Here is a 21,881-nt window from a genome sequence, read left to right on the forward strand (position 1 = left end):
TTGAATCTTGGCAATAAATTATATTTAGTATTTGACTTAATTGGTTGTGCTAGAGCAAACTAAGCTCAAACTGAAAGCAGTGGTGATCAGATTTTACATTATCCTATAAAAAAGTGCTGTGTCACCAATGCTGATTTATAACACATCGACCAACGAGGAAATTTGATGACCAGATCAGGCATCAACTTTAAAAATTATTGTGATTATGGCTAAAACCTTGACCCAAGTCTCCATACCATTACTACTTACAATGATTTTTAAAATTACGTTGAATGTCCACTGAAGATCAAACTATTGAAATTACATACATCATACTGAAGGAGAAAATAAATTCGGTTACAATGAGTTATCCATTTTTTTTTTTTTTTTAAAATCAAAAGTTATTCAAGGTTTAATTTTCACCTACTTTATGAACTAATAACATCTTACAATATTCTACCTGTTTGAAGGTTAGCTGTATAGCTTCATACTTTCTCAACTCAAGTACATTCATAAGCTCCATGATGGACTTGTGGCCTCGGTCAAGCTCTTCCTGACGTTTCATCAATTTCTCTTTCTGTTCTGAGAAATTCACAAACTGGTCCAAGGCCTTCTTGTTGACATGGCTATACTTCTTCAACTCCTGATTACACTGCTCCAATTTGCGGAATAGCTGTAAATGATGGGAAGGCATAGCACAACTGTTGAAAGGCTGCTTAGGAGAGGCAAAACACCAAAAACAGCTTACATCAAGATAAACTTTAGATTATAAGTCAGCGCCAAACTGAAAACTTGTGAACTGACTCATGTATATGAACAATAGCTCTAAGTTCAACTCAGCATACTTAGCAGAAAGAAAATTACAATGGATTGAACTATTCCAGTTTGAACAAAGGTACATGAATTTAAGTAAAAAGCAGTTCCTTGGTGTGATCACAGATGGCTTAAACTTGCTGGAAATACCAACACCTTTCTGAACTGTCAAATTTGTTATCTATTCACCCAGTTAATATTCCTGTAGCCATTAGCAAAGTTTGGGACCTGGCACAAATCCTGTATTTTTAGAATGAGTTCCAGCACCAATATCCTATTGATGAATTCTCTAGCAATTATATTGGAGAATTTGCCTGTTAAGTATCCAAGTGAGAGTGCAAGAAAAGCAAGACCCTTCATTTGATTAAAAGGAATGGTGTTGAATACCACTCCATCCCCCCTATCACTTTTGAAACATCTAAACCTTGCTCTTGCGACAGCTAAGTCTCTGTAATGGCCACAACATTGTAATTCTCCGAGTTTATCACCGTCACTGACTACTTCTCGCATTAAACACATTTCAACCCACCCAACTGACTGTATTCAAGCCCTATCCACTGCCTTTCATTCCTCAGTTTGTGTACATTTCATCTATCTTTCCATCATCTGATCCAACAGTCTGGGTCCCATCTCCTAATCATCTAAATTATCCTTCTGAACAGCTCAAGCAAACCTGCCCACAAAGACATTGGTCTCTTTCAAATTCAGGTGTAATGCTTTTGTACAGATCACACTTCTGCTGGTTTTAAACCATGCTCCCTATGGAAAGACCAAGGGCAAGTTTAAATAAACAAATTATTTTTAATTATTTTAGTTTGCTGTAATTTAACTATTTACAATGGTTGACTTATTTTTTAAAAATAATTTCAGAAAATACTGGAATACTCAGCAGGTTCAGCTGCATCTCTGAGAAGAGAAACAAAGTTAACATAATAACAACCTAAAAAGTTGACAATTTCTCATCCCAGATGCAGATCGACCTGCTGAATATTTCCAACATTTTGTTTTTATTTTAGATGTTTGCTATCAGCCGCTTTTATATTTTCTTTTTTTTTCAAATTATTCAATTATGCATTTCTATCTTCCAGTGGGCTAAACCTAGTTGGGAATCAGATTTCCAAGTCACTGCTATGCATCTCCTGACCACTGCTAAAATGAGCTTAACAGATTTTAATTGGTATTTCAACAACCTTTTTAGGTCTTGCGTCTTTTAAATTCCCCAATAAAAATAATTCAAGTGCCTGAGGGTATCGAATTTCAGTAGCTTTTCCAGGAGATTACCCAAATCTTCCCAGAAAGGCCTCACTTTAAGGCACGATCAGGTTGAATGAAAGAAAGTACCTATTTTTTGACCAGATTTCAATTTATGTAACTTTTGTGGAGTAAGGTATAGCTGATGAAAGTTATATTGCACCAGCCAATACTTACATTAATTGTATTGATCATGCAGTCCCAACACAAGTCAGACCAGCAAAATGGGTCAAATTCTACACTCAAATCTGATTCCCACCCTTGTCTTGATTTATCAAGCCCCAATTCCATCTTGTACGACTCTAGGAAACAGTAGATATCCAAAACTGCAATAGACAAATATTATTTTCCAGAAAAGAAGGAGGCCAGACACCTGAGAAGGTACAGGATTTTTAAAAATTCCTTGAACGATACCAGAACGACAGTAATCAATACTAATTCAAAATGCGTGAATAAGCCAGCTCTTAAAAATAAAAGCTCCACAAATAAAAGATCAAGATGACCTGACACGTTTTAAATAACTAGATTTTCTGGGAATGAATTTCTCCATGAAATATGTCCAGAATCAGAAACCATGATTATTAAACAGTCACTAGCACATGCAATAGGAAATTAAAGAGAAACATTTTTTATTCTCAGAATGGCTATAATGTAGAACACAACCATAAGAAGACAGTTGTGACTAGCCAAGGTACATTCAAGAAACAGTAGGATAAACCTGGGGAATAAAGCAGAAGGATATGTCAATGAAGTTAAATTAAGGATGGCAAGGACCTACAGGAAAATTGCAACACAATTCATCAAATGATTCACTCCACTATCAGATAGAGTTCATAATCTACCAATCTTGAAGCAAATGGATATAAATGCTCCAACTTACTGAATCAATCACCTCAGGATAATAATGCATATCTGATCAGACAGAATTTCTACAATGAATCAATTTGGTTTCTGGGTCTAACAATTTATCAGTGCAATCAATGGGTCTCCATTATGGAACATTAAGGTAATAGCAGGTGATCTGAAATTGAAAAGTTCAGTAAAGTTTCTAGCATTGCTAAAACCTCTATTAATACTTAATTTCAAAGACAGTTAAGAAACTTGTCAAATTTAGTGACTTCCATCCAGTTTGCAGAAATGTGTCTGCACTTTATCCCCTCTTTTTATACCTATGACAATGCCCAAGAGAAAGGTACAAAACAAACAAGTAGAAGAGGTATAATTTTCTTGAAATCTGTAGAAGGCTGATGAAACACTATTTTCACTCTTATGGTAATATAATTTTAGCTTATAATGTCACAGTATAAAAGCATGAAAACATCACCTGGAAATTGCCCTCCAAACCACAATTCACCCTGATATGGAAATATATCATATTCCTTCACTATTGCTGGGTCAGAATCCCAGAAATCCTTCCCTACCAGCATTGTGGGTTTACCCACAGTTCTTAGAGTGAAGACAGCTCACCATCTTTTTTTCTCCTAACTGCTCTCTTGTGATTTTTGCTGGATCTGTGAATTAAATCAGCCTGCAAATCCACATCTCTGTGTGCTGATGCCAACAGTGACTACTTTTTCTTTTTAGGAGACTCCATTTTCTGCGTGCATTACCTGCTTGAGGCTCAATGTTTGGTATTTTTCAAAAGCCTCTTGAGGCAAAGATCCCAATTCTCTGATTTTCTTCATGCATTCTTCTTTTTTCTTAAGCAACATGCCTTGCCGGTTTGTCATCTTCTCCAGCTCCTTTGTGTCATGATTAATAGCTTCCATGTGATCTTTCTCCATGCTCTTCCAACGGTCCATACTTTTCAGCCGATCTTTGGTTTCTGCTTCAGTTTTGTCTATCAAAGATTCCAGTTCTGGAAAACATATCTGATATTTTAGCACAGATTTTTGTGCTTAAGTGCTTGGTTACCTCCGCAACAATCATCCTAATCCAATAAAAACAATGAACTCACCGGATGTTAATGGTCAATATCACAAGAACTAATCTTATTTAGATAATTAAGAATCAAGGACAGCTTCTCTAATAGCAGTCGCTGCAGTCAAAAGATACTTAATGAGTATATGTGCACTTCAGTTCATTCAGTTAAATCATATAAATAAAATTCATCCATGTTTTCTATCAATTTAAAGGAAGCTGCAATTGGATTCAGAACACCTGTATACAATTCATGGTCCCAAAACTACCACTGATCATGCCCATAAAATGAAGTTTAAAAATATTGACAACCAGTCTTTGAAGAATTTTTTAAAAATCAGAAAATTTCAGACAAGGTGTCCATGACTTGGAAACTCCTATTTCTATCCTTTACGCAAATGACTAGAAAAGAAAAATATTGTTACCAGCAACATTATGAAGAATTCATAGTTAAATGAAATACATAAGAGTACATTTTTAATTGAACTAATTTTATTTAACGGACATAAATAATGGGCTCATTATTAAAGAAATGCACAAAGACCCATTATATGAAACATAATTAAACCACAAGATTTACAATTAGGAAGCACACCAATCATTAAACAAGAACAACAAATTACATAAAGGATCATGTTTCTAAAAGGTGCGTGGCTTTATTCTGGTTTACAGAATTATTAATTCTTTCAATAGTTACCAATTTCAGGAAATAAATGCTGAAAGGCCTGGACAGAGAAGATGTGGCGAGGTTGCTTCCTATGGTAGGGGAGTCTCGGACAAGAGGACAAAACTTCAGGACTAAAGTGTGTCAATTTAAAGCTGAGGTGTGGAAAAAATCTTTAGCCAGAGACTCATGAGTCTGTGCAACCTGTTGCCAGAGGTGGCTGTGGAAGCAAGATCATTTAAGGCAGAGATTGATAGGCATTTGATTAGTTAACCAGCCTACATAGCTCTCATGAAAAACCTAAAACAATTCAATTTTGATTGAAAACTAATATATTGCAGCACTCACCTTTTGAGATTGGAAATTAAGGATTAAATCAAATTCTGCTAAATTCAAAGTCCGCACTTCAAATGCTGAATAGCAAAGAAACAAAGGAAAACAACTTGCAGAAATATGTTGAAAGATCAAGATAAATGGGACTGATCTACTGGGCGCTGACATGAACTCTGAGTTATTGGGCCTCTTTTTTATGCTAGACCAGTGGTTCTCAACCTTTTTCTTTCCATTCACATCCACTTTAAGTAATCCCCATCCCATCGGTGCTCTGTGATGAGTAAGGGATTGCTAAAAGTGGTATGTGAACGGGAAGGGAAGGATGAGAATCACTGCTCTCGACCCAATTGTTACTGAAATATTTTGCTTGAAAAAAATTGTCATTGGCCCATTTCCTTTGGAATTATGAAACCGTGCACATAACGACTTAACTAGGTATGATTAAAACTAGGTACGATTAAAACAGTTGTTTTCAAAATTTTGCCTTTCCACCCACATACCACCTTAAGCAATCCCTTACTCGTCACAGAGCACCTATGGCATTGGGAATACTTAAAAGTGGTATGACAGTGGAAAGAAAAAGGTTGAGCACCACTGTGCTGGACCTATAAACTAGAAAAGCGAAAAATGTCTGGACACTTAAAATTATTCTGACCTTCTGTACGTGCTGTAGTGTCCTTCACACGCTTGTTAATGGTCTCCAGTTCAGAAGTTGTGGCATTTAGAGCAGTATTGCCCTCAGTTTCTCGAAGGTCATTTAATTCCTAAGTAAAGGAAGAGCATGATCAAGTTCACAAAATTCAAAACCCATTCTGTTTAATTTGTACTAGAAAAGAGCAGAGACAATTTCAGTATGATACAGCTGTTCACACTATAATAAATAGAAGATTCCACTGTGCTTACCATACCCCAACCCAAGACGCCATTTTCCAATGCTATTCTACAGCATAGTATTTATTCAATAGATAGCTTAAAGGCTGCTTATTGGAAATGTAAAGAGAAAATTCAAAGTTCAATACTATGTTTCACAATCATTAATTTTGGATACAAATATCAAATAGGTCTTAACCTCAAAAACTCTAGCTTTTGACAGGGTATGTGACCCTATCAACACATCAATGCTTTTTCTGAAAGGTTACAAGTTGATCAGTTGTTCGATTGCCTTATATGTCTCATCCAGGGTGGGAACCTCATCCAGCTCTAGCCTTAGGGGCTGTTGAGGGAGCTGGAGCAGGGCGGAATCTTGGACTGAGCGGTTGGTACTGAAAAGAGATTGGAAGTGTTCTGACCATCGGTTGAGGATGGAGATCTTGTCGCTGAGGAGGACTTTGCCGTCTGAGCTGCGCAGCGGGCTTTGGACTTGGGGTGAGGGGCCGTACACAGCCTTTAGAGCCTCGTAGAAACCCCTGAAGTCGCCAATGTCCGCGCTGAGCTGTGTTCGTTTGGCGAGGCTAGTCCACCACTCATTTTGGATCTCCCGGAGTTTGCGCTGAAGATGGCTGCATGCGCGACGGAAGGCTTGTTTCTTCTCTGGACAGGACGGCTTTGTAAGGTGAGCCTGGTGGGCAGCTCGCTTCTTTGCCAGCAGCTCCTGGATTTCCTGGCTGTTTTCGTCAAACCAGTCCTTGTTTTTCCTGGAGGAGAAGCCCAGTACCTCTTCAGTGGATTGCAGTATGGTAGCCTTCAACTGATCCCAGAGGGTTTCAGGGGACGGGTCCGTGAGGCGGGTTGCAACGTCGAGCTTTGCTTTGAGGTTTGCCTGGAAGTTTCCTCTCGCTTCGTCTGACTGCAGTTTTCCAACATTGAACCTCTTTCTGGGGGCTTTATTGTTCCTGGGCTTTGGCTTGAAGTGAAGGTTGAGCTTGCAGCGAACCAGCCGGTGGTCAGTGTGGCATTCCGCGCTAGGCATGACCCTGCATGATGCTGAACCAAGCCATGAAAGACCCCAACAATGAAGACGCTGTTTACATCCGGTACCGCACGGATGGCAGTCTCTTCAATCTGAGGCGCCTGCAAGCTCACACCAAGACACAAGAGAAACTTGTCCGTGAACTACTCTTTGCAGATGATGCCGCTTTAGTTGCCCATTCAGAGCCAGCTCTTCAGCGCTTAACGTCCTGCTTTGCGGAAACTGCCAAAATGTTTGGCCTGGAAGTCAGCCTGAAGAAAACTGAGGTCCTCCATCAGCCAGCTCCCCACCATGACTACCAGCCCCCCCACATCTCCATCGGGCACACAAAACTCAAAACGGTCAACCAGTTTACCTATCTCGGCTGCACCATTTCATCAGATGCAAGGATCGACAATGAGATAGACAACAGACTCGCCAAGGCAAATAGCGCCTTTGGAAGACTACACAAAAGAGTCTGGAAAAACAACCAACTGAAAAACCTCACAAAGATAAGCGTATACAGAGCCGTTGTCATACCCACACTCCTGTTCGGCTCCGAATCATGGGTCCTCTACCGGCACCACCTACGGCTCCTAGAACGCTTCCACCAGCGTTGTCTCCGCTCCATCCTCAACATCCATTGGAGCGCTCACACCCCTAACGTCGAGGTACTCGAGATGGCAGAGGTCGACAGCATCGAGTCCACGCTGCTGAAGATCCAGCTGCGCTGGATGGGTCACGTCTCCAGAATGGAGGACCATCGCCTTCCCAAGATCGTATTATATGGCGAGCTCTCCACTGGCCACCGTGACAGAGGTGCACCAAAGAAAAGGTACAAGGACTGCCTAAAGAAATCTCTTGGTGCCTGCCACATTGACCACCGCCAGTGGGCTGATAACGCCTCAAACCGTGCATCTTGGCGCCTCACAGTTTGGCGGGCAGCAGCCTCCTTTGAAGAAGACCGCAGAGCCCACCTCACTGACAAAAGGCAAAGGAGGAAAAACCCAACACCCAACCCCAACCAACCAATTTTCCCTTGCAACCGCTGCAATCGTGTCTGCCTGTCCCGCATCGGACTGGTCAGCCACAAACGAGCCTGCAGCTGACGTGGACTTTTTTACCCCCTCCATAAATCTTCGTCCGCGAAGCCAAGCCAAAGAAAGAAAAAAAGACAAGTTGATCAAAAGTTCCTTGAATCTTCCCCTGATATTTCAAAAATGTATTACTTCAAAGTTTTGCTGTATAATCTTCAGTGTGCACAGTAATCTTTACTCCTAACAGTTATTTTACCTGTTCAACCTGGTCCAAGCGTTTCCTTAAATTTTCACTGAGATAGGTCTCCAATCTGGTCATTATACCTTCTAACTTAATTCGTTCATTTAGTAGTTGCCGGTTATCCTAAAAAAATCAAACAAAAATAAAATAGAGCATTAAAAACTGGGAAATTTGCAGATGCTGTGATTGTAATTACAAGAAAATCTACAAATGCTGTGATCGTAGTTTACAAGAAAATTTGCAGTCGTGACTTTGCCGAGTTTCTCCAGCATTTTTGTGCATCTTTGCTACCTTAAGAACGCTGCGCCACTTGCTGAGATTCTCCAGCATTTTTGTGTAAACTACCACCACAGCATCTGCAAATTTTATTGTTTAACTCCTTAAAAGCCAGGTGAATGTTCATGGTCTTGTTCTTTCTCAACCTGTTGCAAAAAAAAAGCTCTTTCGACCTATCACCTGGATGTACACACTTTTTAAATGGTCACAAATTATGTACAAGTGTTGAGGAGCAAATGCCAGTCACTTTTTTAAACCAACATCACATCCCAATCCTGTTAAATCTGATGACTTCAGCTCATGTCCCAATTCAGATACTGAACCAAGAAAATTTATGCTGATACTCCAGTAACCGACCCAATATAATTATCACATCGTTGCTTTGGAGAGCATGCTGTGTTGAATTGTTTCCTACAAAAGTCCCCCACAGTTCTAAAAGTCTTTGGAACATGTTGTAAAAAAAGCACTCTTTAAAAAAACCCTCAAAAGAATGAGTCTGCTCAGGGATTTAGAAAATTATGATCATCTATTCCTCACAAAACCAGAGTTGTTTCACTATTTATTCATCGATACCTTTTGGCCATCTTCCACACCAAGCAGGTTAATTTACTAACATTGAAAAGAAATCTGCCATTAGAGGTGCTACATGTTTCTGAATAGACCATGAAGATCCTACTGAACCATATAGAGAAAATTTCAGCGGTCTGTCAGATCAGGGAAAATTCTATCTCCAAAAACCATACCTGTTGTAGCTGTCTGATTTCATCATTAAGTGCATCAACTCGTTTCTGATCATCCAGACTAAGCTGAGAGAGAAGATCTGTGCCAAGTTCAGCCTTCAAGGACTCACGTGTTGACTCCATGGCATGTAAACTTGCTTCAAGACTCTGCAAACTTCTTTGCTACAAATAAAACAGGGCGGCACAGTTAGCGAATCCTGCGTTGTTTGTATGGACAGCTTTCCCCATGTCTGTGTGGGTTTCCTCCGGGTGCTCAGGTTCTCCCACTGTTTTTTTAAAAAAAAACTGTACCAGGTTGTAAGTCAATTGGGTGCAATTTGGCAGCACAGGCTTGTGGGCCGAAAGGGCCTGTTACAGAGTTGTATGCAGGTCTTAAAAAAGGAAAAATATTGGTTTACTTTTATATCCTTTTTATTACTGTATCTGGGCCTGTATGTGGTCCAGGTATGGCTGCCAGACTTTTACAAAAATGTCATTTTTTCTTTAAGTTGTATGTGATTTTTTTTCCATATTATATATACACAAAAACTGTATTCTATATACTTAAAATATGGAAGCTCTGACAGTGAATGGATCCATATGTATGGGGTGGGGGGAAGGGAGGGATTGTTTTGTTTTTATTTGTTGCGTTTGTGAGAAAAAGTTTAATATATTGTATCTTTAAAATGTTACTATGTATAATTTTTGAAGGAAATTATTCAACCCTTAAGGGAGTTCCACCTGATAAATCAGCCTCCTATATCAGGAAATGTTCAATAGATTGGTACCTTTGGCATGAAGGTTTTCTCAGATTGCTGCCTCTTCTCTTTCAACATCTTCATCTCTGAAAGAATGCTGTCACGTGAAGCCTTAAATTTTCTCTGTTGTGTTTCAATCTGCTGCATTTGATTCATCAATTGATCAATCTCATTGTTAATCTGTATGTTGTGCTAAGGAAAACTATGTTCATCATAGTATCTTTAGTCCATCAGCTGCCCACTCAACCACATAAATATAGCAAAACAATTTTAGTTATTTTAACACATTTTTTGATCTTTTAGAAAAGATCATTAATGCTAAATGAACAAGGAAGCAATGGTACCTTTGGCAATGTAATTTTTACTCCCCTACATCATCATCAGCTGAAAAATCTAACATCTTGAGTGTTCCTTCTCAAACTCTCAAAATTACAGAGCAAATGTTCAGTTTTATCTATTCTGTTTGCCAAACCTGTCATTACCTCTATTTTCTTTTTTAAAGACAGCACGGATTCGAACCCCAGTCTGGATCGCTGGTGCTGTAAAGGTGTAGCACTAACCACTACGTCAACCATGCCGAAAATAATGGTATTGAATAAAACAGGATCTGATTTGTGCAAAATAAGCTGCTTTTGTATGTTAGTAGAGGGATAAATATAACCCAAGATACTGGGGATAATTATCTGTACCTCTTCAAAATAATACTTTACATCCAAACACAAAAGGCTTTAAGAGGACTTGGTCATTTAGAGGAGACATTTTTTAAAGCCTTCAAGAGAAGATTTGTTCAGCTATAAAACTGAAAAACTCAACCCAAGCGTTAATTAGTTATTCCATACCAAACCATCTCCATAACAATCTCAAATCTCCTGATTTGTTTGAGCAAAAATTTTCCTGGAATGGGATTTGAATCTGAATCCTTCTGACCTAGTGAAGCACATTATGACAATACCACCACAACCTCATTTTTATCATCAGACACTCTATGTGGGTCCTACAATATTTTGTTAGGATTAATAAATTTCCCAGTGATTAAACAAAAAAAAATATCATATAACAGCTTACTATTTAATACGGATTTTACTTTTGCAAAAGTAAACATGATGCAAATTCAAATAGTCACTTGTATTTACACGCTCGAGTCAAAGCCACATTTCTGTGAACCGTACATCTCATTAGTTCAAACATACATAAAGTCAATTACTACTACTTTCAGATACCGCATTGTGCTTCAAGAAGTATTATGTCATAACTGCATTCTGTTTGTCCTAAGTTGAAGACATTAATTTAGGATGAATCATCCAGATTCAAAAGTCTTGCATACAGCTGTGCACTCATTATCATTACCAGAAAGGGCATGATTTAATCACACTGACTCACGCGAGCAGGAGTCCAGTTTTGAAACAAGCTGATTTAAAAAACCTCTTCACACAATATATTTTTAATAAGAGAGCCAACAGTGAGGCGTCACACCGAAGTCGAGGTGAATTCTATTTTTTGTTTCCTTTACGCCCCACTATTCCTGAAAGGTTACCCTGTAATGAGGAAAATCAGTGAAGACTTGCTCAGATCGTTTGCTAATAGAAGACAGCATTCATTTGTCAAACAGAAATGACGATCTAACTTTGTGCATCTCCACACAGAACAGGCTGATTAAACGGAAAATGAAATTGCTCACAGCATACCAAGAATTTATAGTAGAAGTGCTATACCCTAAATTCCATACAAGTTATATAAACTTTAAAAATTGGAACCTAATATATTGTTGGTGATGGTGATAATGTTGTGAATGCCTTGAACTAACACGGAATCACAAGAGTGAACAAACCATATTTGGTAGAATGATCTATGTCCCAGTCCCCTAACACTTTTCACGCCCTGCAAGTGTTTTCCGTTATTCAAAACCTCCTTTGATTTTTTTTTAAACTTTTCTCCCCTCATTGTACCCTAATGAGTAAAATAAAACAACAATCAAGATGATATTGGATTCTGAAAGATATTTTGATTTTTTTTTTAAACTTTTCTCCCCTCATTGTAACCTAATGAGTAAAATAAAACAACAATTAAGATGATATTGGATTCTGAAGGATATTTTCAATATTTCTACGGAGGTTTTCATTAAGCTTTGCCTCCAATTCAGTTAATTCTTCCTCTGCTTTCCGTGCATCCTTTTGAAGTTCCAGCCTTGACTTTCGGGTGTCATAATAGCCACCAGTAAGAGCACCGCGGTGACTAACCTGATCACCTGGAAGGAATTTAACATTATTACTACCCAAGTCATGTATGTACTCTGACAATAAATCTGGAATCAAGTATAAATCATAAATCCTTGCCAGCTGCTTTAGATTTGGACTTAATCATCTTTCAGAACACTAGAGAAGAGTGATTAGGAAGAATAACACCTCAGGTCAACAAGACCAAGCACGGACTTAATTAGAATTCACTGATACCATGAAAACGAACGACCAAAAATGTGCAAAGGTTTTAGGATGAAGTTAATAGGGATACAGTGGAGCAAAGAAGTCTTAAGTCTACAATTTCTCAGTTGACTACAGTTGCAAATTAAGATTTGGCAAAATTTTAAGATTCCTGAAAAACTTCAAAAGCAAAAGAGCATGAAAAGTAAAACATCCACCACCTTCCCCCCCCCCAACACAAACAGCAAAATGTTCCAAAAGAACATCCAGTTGGTTACCATTAGAATTGATTTTCTAAACGAGTTCTGCGAGATAACGCATATTTGAAAATTCTAGATGAACACTCCTACTCAAGACATTTTAACCCTTTCATGTAAAAATATTGCTTCCTTAGAGCATGTAATGATTTATTGGGTTGTCAGCAGAGCTGTGATTGTAGTAAAAACACAGAAATGCTGGAGGAACTCAGCAGGTCTCACAGTGTCCAAAGGAGGTAAAGATATATAACTGAAATTTCAGGCCTGAGCACTTCAAGGTACAAGTAAAAACCAGGCAGGCCTTTTACTCATACCTCGAAAAGAAACAGGAGCTGCAGATGAAAGCAGGATCAAGAAAACAAAATATAGTTTGAGAAGGGTAAACGTAGTCCAAAATAACATACAATAGGTTAGCTGATTTGCTAGGGTGACAAGCGATTTTGAAAGTTCAACCATTTAGAAGAAAAATTTTCACTGCAAGGCCAAAGAGGAACAAGAGCAAGAGAACCTAGCTGGTCAATTAGCATGCCAATCTGAAGAACAGATAATTAATAAGCCTTGAATTATTAGTGTTGAAGTCAGCATTAGTAACTGATCAGGCATTTAGCAGAAGGTTATTTTCAGTCACAAGAGATCCTACAAATGATGCAAGCACAGGCAATAGCACAAGCAAGAAAAAAGATTCAGAAGTTAGAAAAGGAATTAAGCAGAAAATGAATCAACACCAATCTAGGTTTTAGTGGAAAAATAATCAGGACAAGTACTCCGTATCCAAAGTTCCAAAAAGATCCAAAAAGCAAACTTTTTAAAAAAAACACTGACATGACATCACAAGTGGAAAAGATTCAACACCTGACTTGCCCATGTGGGGCTCTGACGCTCTGTTGTCACTGGTTTGATTTCAAAAACAGTAAAAAAAAACAAAGAGAGCTGGGCACAAGGCTTCAGCATCGGGTGGAGCCGGAGTCGGTGACTCTGTTCTCAACATTGAGTGGGGTGATGTCTGCATTGAATTTTCCACCTCTGGCTCCCAGGCAGAAGTGGGGACCGTAGTCAGAAACCAGCAGCGGCTGTTGGGAGGTGCTGGGGACTGGGGGCAGAGATCGTTTTTTTTTGGTTTGTATTAAACATTATTTTATGTGAATTTTTATGTAGTTGTTTAACCGCTAATACAAGTATTCTGTTGATGCTACTGTGCTGCTTTGGTTTTTGTTTTTCAGTTTTGTTCTAAAAACCGAAACCCCTCCCCCCCCAAAAAAAAAACGAACAACATCTGGACCCAAGCGTTTCGGATTCAGGGTATTGTACTGTGTATGAAAACAGGATCATTTGAAAGAATATTTGGGATGCCACCATTATAGCCATCATATAGTAAATATATTTTTGTGTTGATTTGATACATACTGGGCAACACACTTTAAATTGACATGCACAATACCAGCAAAGAAACAGGCCCTTCAGCCCTCCTAGACTGTGCCAAACTATTAATCGGCCAAATGCCTCTGACCTACACCCCGACCATATCCGTCCCCAACCCCCTCATCATGTATCTGTCCAAATTACGCTTAAATGTCAACATTCAGCCTGTATTCGCCAATCCATCTGGCACCTTGATTCACACTCCCATCATTCTCTGCATGAAGTTTCCCCTAATATTCACTTTAAAATTTTCCCTTTTCACCCATAACTGATGTTTTCTGGTTTTTATCTCACCTAACCTCAGTAGAAAAAGCCTGCTTGCATTGACTATCTATATCCATTATAGTTTTGTACACCTCTGTCAAATTTCCACTCATTCTTCTGCATTCCAAGGAATAAAATCCTAACTTGTTTATATATAAAAATGAGCCTGTCCAAAATAGTAAAAAGTTCACAAAAAGCCATCATTGCTGAAGCATCAACTTTTAGTAATTTATTCCAATCATGACGTCAAATACAGACAACAGTGTAGATATCAATCCAGGTGCAAAGCAGCAACTTAAAGAAGTCATGCTTATGTAAAGACCAGCAATGGACCCAGCTATTGGTAGTGTATTCACATACCATTTTGATCTCTTGAGTCTAAATTGGAAATTACACCACAAAATTGTCTGGTGATGGCACAAACTATTTACATCTCCATTTTTGACTGTGACTGCACTTGTTTTTCTTTCCCTGCCGTCATTTTTATTTGGGCTACATTTTCTTGCCCATTGTTAGTAACTAACTAAAACCGCCAGCTTTTTTATGTTTGTCCAGTTTTACAACTTGCTTAAGATGGTCATCTGGACTATTGGTTTAAAGTGTGACAACAACAATTACTGGCTACTGCTGCTAAAACATTGACTTTTATAATTTAAAATGGATGTGAAAATTCAATTACAGAGATGTAAAAAGGATAATAAAAAGAAACATACTTTAAAACAGATTTACAGTACCTCCTAAATTGCATCAACCAGGCAGCTCAAAATTCTGATTCAATATACAGTTATAATTAAAAATAAATGAATAACAAATTGGAAGTGAACTTTGGGAAAAGTGACAACTTTGATATTATTAATGGTGGAAAATGAAGTAGAATTGTAAAAAGTCTGCAGTCACACAATGATAAATGGATCATTATCATAAAGCATCAATTTGATTTGGATGAAACTTATGTCGGCAGACCCATAGAAATTGCACACCTTCTCAACCCTCCTATTGATCAACCAAGTTCACTTCAGATTTAGAAGCAAAGTAACCTCTGTATTTGTGGCTAGAAGAGTTGCACATTCAACCAGCTCCATTAGAATGGTTTTCTTAGTCTTCTGTTACAAGAACTGAATCTTCAGTCTAACATGAGAAAAAAAGCCATCTTAATTCACCCCATCACACACCACTGAGTCAGAACCCATGCAGCATCAGAAGACAATGAGCAATTAGCTTATAGAATCATGACTATTGGCTATTAAATACGCAAAGCTGATTAAACACAGTTTCTATATTTATACTCAAATTCACTAATAACTTAGGCAAACTAAATGACAAAGACATTTCTCCCAGTCATCACAATAATTTTTTTAATGAACTCCCAGCGCAGAACTAGTTAAGCCAATTGTTTTGGAAAAATAAATTCTACGTGGCACATAATAGACTAAATATTAAAATATCAAGTGAAGGACAATCCAATGAAGATTATTCCATTACATTGTGGCCCCAGATTAAAAACAAGTCCTTCAGCCATGAGCCAGGTGTACTTCTAAAATTGCTACTTCCCTTTCTCGAATGTTTCCTTTCATTGAGATTTTAAAACCTAGTTTACATTTGTCAGAGTTGTAAGTCCTCCATCCCAATTTATTCTTGCTTTCTGTGAAGCCAACATCTACTAATTCTATTTGATTGCTCAACTCAGCTATTCAAATAACCAGCAAAAATAAACCAGAAAGGCATTAACTTTATCCCATTTGTGGACTATGATTTTTCCAAAACAACTGGCTTAACTAATGCTGTGCTTGGAGTTCGTAACAATTCCCATCCCATATATGTCCGATGCTTCATGACATTCCCAACATTTAAGTTCTCTTGATATCACTCCATCTTCCTTTTGCTTCAATGACGTCTCCCATTTCATTTTCCTTTGTGTTCTGATCCTAGACTTTGATAAATTTCTTTTATCGAGCTCTTATTTGGCTCTGAATAGTAATGGTTAATGGATGGAGGGATTTGGCCAGCACCCAAGATCAATGGGATATGGGTTACTGTGGGTATCCAGTCGAGAGACTGACTTCAGAGCACAACATAAGAGGGCCAGTGCACAAAATCCCAACTCGTCAGCTTTGAAGTTTTCTTTCAGGATTTAGAATGGCTTTTTTCCCTCCAATCAAGTTTCCTGGTGAGAGAACAAGACTGTCACAAATGTAGCAGATGGTGCTTAACCTTTTAGGTTAGGCTTCTCGATACATTAACTCAAGGTTCTCAAGACTATCTGAAATACTCCACCTTGATTTTGAGCAGTTACGGGTCCAAGATTCCCCTATGAATACGACGTTACCCAATTTCAAAGAAATTTCAAGAACATTCTCAGCCTCTCATTTTTTAATATATTTATTCAGTTGGTAATCTCTTGCCATAAGGGAGCTTAGAATAAGTAGCAGTTTTGGAAGGCTGCTGCTGGATATGCAAATGATGTAGCTTGTTTACCAGAATCAAAAGTGTAATTAGCACACCCAGCCATTAGATGACTGAAGTATACTCCTATTACTGCACCGTCATGGCACAGCACAAATAACAAAGTTATCAAGAAGTTCAAAAAAGTTAACAATAAGGATGATAGGTTTGTAAAGCTGTACTCTAAAAACACACGAAACAATCGATGAATTTATACTAGGATAAACTGCAAGCATTTTGGGTCTAAATGTTGTGAACCTAGTAAAATCTATCAGAACTTTCTATGATGTTCAAACTCAATAGCAAACAAATGGGCAATAGGTCAAATAACGTTTCTTTCTCACTAATGAATTACTGTTTCTCTCAGTCACATCCACTGTCTTTCCTTCTCCCTTTATTCTTTTATTAGAAATGATGGGTAACATGACTGAAAATTAGAATAGAAAACTACAGGCAGGCCCTTCGGCTCAGTGTTTTGTCGACCTAATAACGTGGTCTGTTGGAAGCAGTGCCTGTCGCCACTGGTGACTTATCCAGGGCGACACACGCGTGGGTAGGAACGGGGGCTGTGTACACTGTGATAGATTGCAGGCGCAGGAGGAGGAGATTGAGAATGTTGAGATCACCAATGTCGCAGAGAGCCAATGAAAAGGTCAGTGTCAGGGGTAGTGTTTTGTTGGATGAAGCAGCAGTTGAAGTGAGAATAAAGACGGTTAACTCCATTTTGCACTGAAGAACAAGTGAGTGTGTTCTTTTGATTGTTTGTATACCAGGTAACTTATAGCTACTTTTCTTTCTTTGGCTTGGCTTGGCGGACGAAGATTTATGGAGGGGTATGTCCACGTCTGCTGCAGACTCGTTGGTGACTGACAAGTCCGATGCAGGACAGGCAGGCACGGTTGCAGTGGATGCAAGGGAAAATTGGTGGGTTGGGTGTTAGGTTTTTCCTCCTTTGTCTTTTGTCAGTGAGGTGGGCTCTGCGGTCTTCTTCAAAGGAGGTTGCTGCCCGCCGAACTGTGAGGCGCCAAGATGCACGGTTTGAGGCGATATCAGCCCACTGGCGGTGGTCAATGTGGCAGGCACCAAGAGATTTCTTTAGGCAGTCCTTGTACCTCTTCTTTGGTGCACCTCTGTCTCGGTGGCCAGTGGAGAGCTCGCCATAGAACACGATCTATGCCTACTCTAACTGCCGAGAATTTCCCTGCTGCATAACCCTCCATTTTTATCAGTTCTACATACCTATCTAATAGCCTTTTAAAAGATCCTCCTCTACCATTGTTGGCAGTGCATTCCATGCACCCACTGCTTTCCATGTGAAAAACGTACCTCTTACATCTGCCCTGTACCAAATTAGATTTGGGATGGCAAAGAAAATACATCAGCAAGCTTTACACCCTCTCATTCATGCTTCCCTCAATCCATCATGAGGGCTTGAATGCTAGTTATACAATGTAATTCACAAATTATATGAAAGGAGAACTGCAGTCTTAAGATATTTCAGAGAAAAAAACTAACCAATACAATAGCACCTTGACAACACTGCAATAATAAACAGGATCAGCAGAGATAATTTTTATTTTCCATTTTATATGATAAATAAGATACTGGCAAAGGAATAGTTGAAAAATCATTGCAGTTTTGAACTGGTCCCAAATTTGATATCCCATGTGGTGATGCATTATAATGCCTATCCAAATATCATTTTCTGAATTAAGTGCAGTTCGTGACTCATCTATCAAGAACAAAGCAAACTCATGACCCCCCTCCTCACCTTTTGTTTAAAAATTCTCATTCCAAGTGAATCATCAACGAATCACTACAATGTCATGGCAATACTTCATATCCCTCAGACCATTAATCTTAATAAAACTCAACTAAATAGACAACAGACTTTAAACTCACTTATTTTTACTTTGCCCAAGAAAACTGCAAATAAATCTTTTGATGTTTGAAAGTGATCAATACATAGATACTTTCCCCATTTCATTTCTTCAAAAGTTGTACGAGGCAATCAGGTAGTATGTGCTGTCAGTTATTTAATTCACCAGTTAACTGAACACACGTTATGTTCATTTTATACAGGCTGATAATTAACCTACAATTCCTGAATAGTTTAGTACAACTGTTAAATCAAAATAATTTCAAGGTTTTAACAAGGTGTAGACTCAAATCAAAATTATACTTTCATATTATATCGTATATAGTGTTCAATTGTTTCAGATTCGATGAAATGCAATTTGCCTTTATATGATTATTACTTAAAAATCAGCTTCATTTGATTTATATTAATTTTACTAAAGATTTGGCTGTTAAATAAAATTGCAAAACAAATTCTTCAACATCTGAGTATCTGTCCTGGAGAATCCATGTTGTTGCAATCACAAAGAAGAATCACCAATGGCCATACTTTATAAGGAGTTTGATTAAGATTTGGTATGTCATGGAAGACTCTCAGAAACTTGTACAGATGTATCGCGGAGAGCATTCTGACTGGATGCATATATGGAAGTGCCAACACTCAGGACAAGAAAAAAAACTCTAGAGGGCTGTTAACGGCCTACAACATCACAGAAACCAGTCTTCATTCCATCATGGACATCTACAAGAGGCGGTATCTTAAGAAAGCAGCCGCTATCCTCAAGGACCCCCACCACCCAGGCCAAGCCCTCATCACTCTGCCAAGATCGGGAGAAAGGTACAGGAGCCTGAAGATGAGAAGGACATCTTCTTCCCCTCTGCCATCAGATTGCTGAATTAACAATGAACCCTAGACATTACATAACTTTATCTTGCACTATGTTTATTTATTTGGTAAGATGGTTTATATAAATGTTTGCACCGTGATGTTGCTGCAAAACCACAAATTTTGTGACATGTCCATGACAATAAATTTTGATTCTGAAATTTTCACTATTATACTCATGGATATACTTCACAGAATTGTGTTGACTATACTACAGTAATTTTCACAAACTAGCTGCCTTTTTGACTTGCCCTTACACGAATGATCCAAATTGATCCAAACGCAAAATGCTACATTTGTTGTATATCTGAAAAAGCTGAAATTATCACGTCAGGTGGCATCATTAGCTTCCAGCACTGTTGCAATAAAGTTCAATGCAAACCTGAAGAACAGACACCAACTTCTGACAAGGCAGATTATAAACTTTGAGATTGAATTTAGCAGTTCAGATAATCAGGCATTCTAGTCTTGCATTACACCACTCCAGCATTTAGCCTCGCTCCAGCAATTTCATTTACTTCATCTATCATCAATCTTAGCTTTCATTATTCACAGGTTTTCACCAGTCTTTCTGTTGAAACACCACCACTTGTCTCCTCAAATTGCTCTTGTCCTTCCAACCTATCAGAATCCGTTTTGCTTTCTCCACCCTACCCTATTCCTTGCAATTTAAAGCTTGTTTTAGCATCAACTTCTAGTTCTAATAAAAATATCATCTACCTAAAATATTAACTTTGTTTCCCTCTGTACAAATACTGAATGAAGATATCTCGATTTCAGGATGTTAAAGTCATATTCACATTTGCAACTATCTCAGAAACAGTACCTTCTGCCATTAGTACTTACTCAACTTTACATTGTTTAAAAAAAAACTAAATTGTGGGTAGATGATACTTTTAGAAGCACAAACCAGAACCCAGTAACTAGTAACATACAAGTGTAAAAAGAATTGCAAATTATAAAGAAAAAATGAACAGAAGAAATCCAAAGAAAGAAAATCTTATATTGCTATATCAATTATTTCCATGTCAACAATAGCATAATACGAACAAGTTAACCCAGAAAGCTTACTGTTTGATAACAGATACTGTGAGTTATTGTGTATACATACCTTCCAGAGTTATGCAATCCATGTTAAACGCTCTGGCCAACTGCGTGGAAACCTCCATACTGCGACATATTAGTGTTTTTCCGAACACGTGTTTGTACGCTTTATCAAACCGTTGTATATATCTCAGTTTACTTATCATGGGAATGGCATCCTGGAAAGTATAAGTAATACAATAGAAAGTTTAAGAAAAAATAAACTTTACTGTTTGTAAAAAAAACTTAAAACTTAGTTTATCCAAACCCAAGATCACAGGTAATCAAACATCATCACCAAGTACAAACAGCTCTTTAGCAATATAACTAATTATATTGCCATGGTTTTGACAGATTTATTTGGTTTTACAATTGAACATTGGGAGGAATTAAGATTCTTAAATACAGCCATTTTGAAATTTAATCGAGGGGAAGCAAGGTGCTTACGTACATTAGTTTCAGGATAAGCTGTATCTCGAACATCTAACTTGTTGAGAGGAAGAAAAGTGACTTCACCAGGAAAATTTTGTTTATTAAATTCCATCAGAATCTTTGTACTAACTTCATCAGACTCCACAATGTGATAAAACAACCTAAAATCAGAAACAATAGTTCAGCCTCTTATGTGCTTACAGCAAGCCATTTCCCAGAATACACTAACAAAACCAATAGGTAAATTATTTGATAATTAACAGTGGCAACAGAAAAATAGCGTAACATTTTACAAATTAAGCATTCCTGAAGTTGTTGTTTTCCTACAGGATTTATCCCAAGATTTATCTGGCGGCCTTATATTCACATCATCAGGATACATCAACAAATGGTGAATTTTAGACCTACGATAACATTGCAACTGTAGCAGACGCTGAAAGTACAAGTATTTTTATGATGAGTGAGAAAGGATTTCAAAACTATGCACATTGCTTCTTATTGCATAATATTTTTAATGAAGCACAACTAACAATATATTCTCTAAATACGCATTTCAAAATAGTTGTTTACCGGTTTCCGGCAGTAACTTCCACACAGGTATAAAAAGCTGGATCACATTCAAAGTTATTCATTACAATCCCATGATAGCCATTTATGACATGTGTGTTGATTCCCTTACGCCCAAAGTGCTCTAATACTTTGTTTATGCTATCAATGCCATTCAAAATTGCCTGCAGAAAAAAGAAAAAATGTTTTGTGCAAATCAACTATCAGCCTATCAGATTAGAAAATCTCATTAGCTGTAGTCTAACATTAAAACAATGGAACTAAACTTCCGAAAATTATTCTTGACTGTCTCGCTCTGCATGCTGAGTTCCCTTGCTCAGTCGTGCACTGAGGTAGACACCAAATAAAGAAATTATTATTTTCCTTAAAATAAATGAA

The 21,881-nt window shown here is 38.0% G+C and overlaps 1 protein-coding gene across 1 annotated transcript in view; it reads right to left on the bottom strand.

The window, feature by feature from the left end:
* smc3 (structural maintenance of chromosomes 3) overlaps positions 1-21,881 on the bottom strand; it is a 60,955-nt gene that overhangs the window by 10,894 nt on the left and 28,180 nt on the right. Inside the window, exons 16-25 of the mRNA XM_069900084.1 lie at positions 21,507-21,667; positions 20,956-21,097; positions 20,533-20,683; positions 11,971-12,124; positions 9,910-10,060; positions 9,146-9,304; positions 8,142-8,249; positions 5,616-5,724; positions 3,654-3,901; positions 440-652 (exon numbers count right to left, since the gene is read on the bottom strand). Coding sequence (XP_069756185.1) covers positions 440-652; positions 3,654-3,901; positions 5,616-5,724; positions 8,142-8,249; positions 9,146-9,304; positions 9,910-10,060; positions 11,971-12,124; positions 20,533-20,683; positions 20,956-21,097; positions 21,507-21,667 — 1,596 coding nt within the window. The remainder of the gene's footprint in view (positions 1-439; positions 653-3,653; positions 3,902-5,615; positions 5,725-8,141; positions 8,250-9,145; positions 9,305-9,909; positions 10,061-11,970; positions 12,125-20,532; positions 20,684-20,955; positions 21,098-21,506; positions 21,668-21,881) is intronic.

The sequence above is a fragment of the Narcine bancroftii genome, chromosome 10 (assembly GCF_036971445.1).
Source record: "Narcine bancroftii isolate sNarBan1 chromosome 10, sNarBan1.hap1, whole genome shotgun sequence".
Taxonomy (NCBI): domain Eukaryota; kingdom Metazoa; phylum Chordata; class Chondrichthyes; order Torpediniformes; family Narcinidae; genus Narcine; species Narcine bancroftii.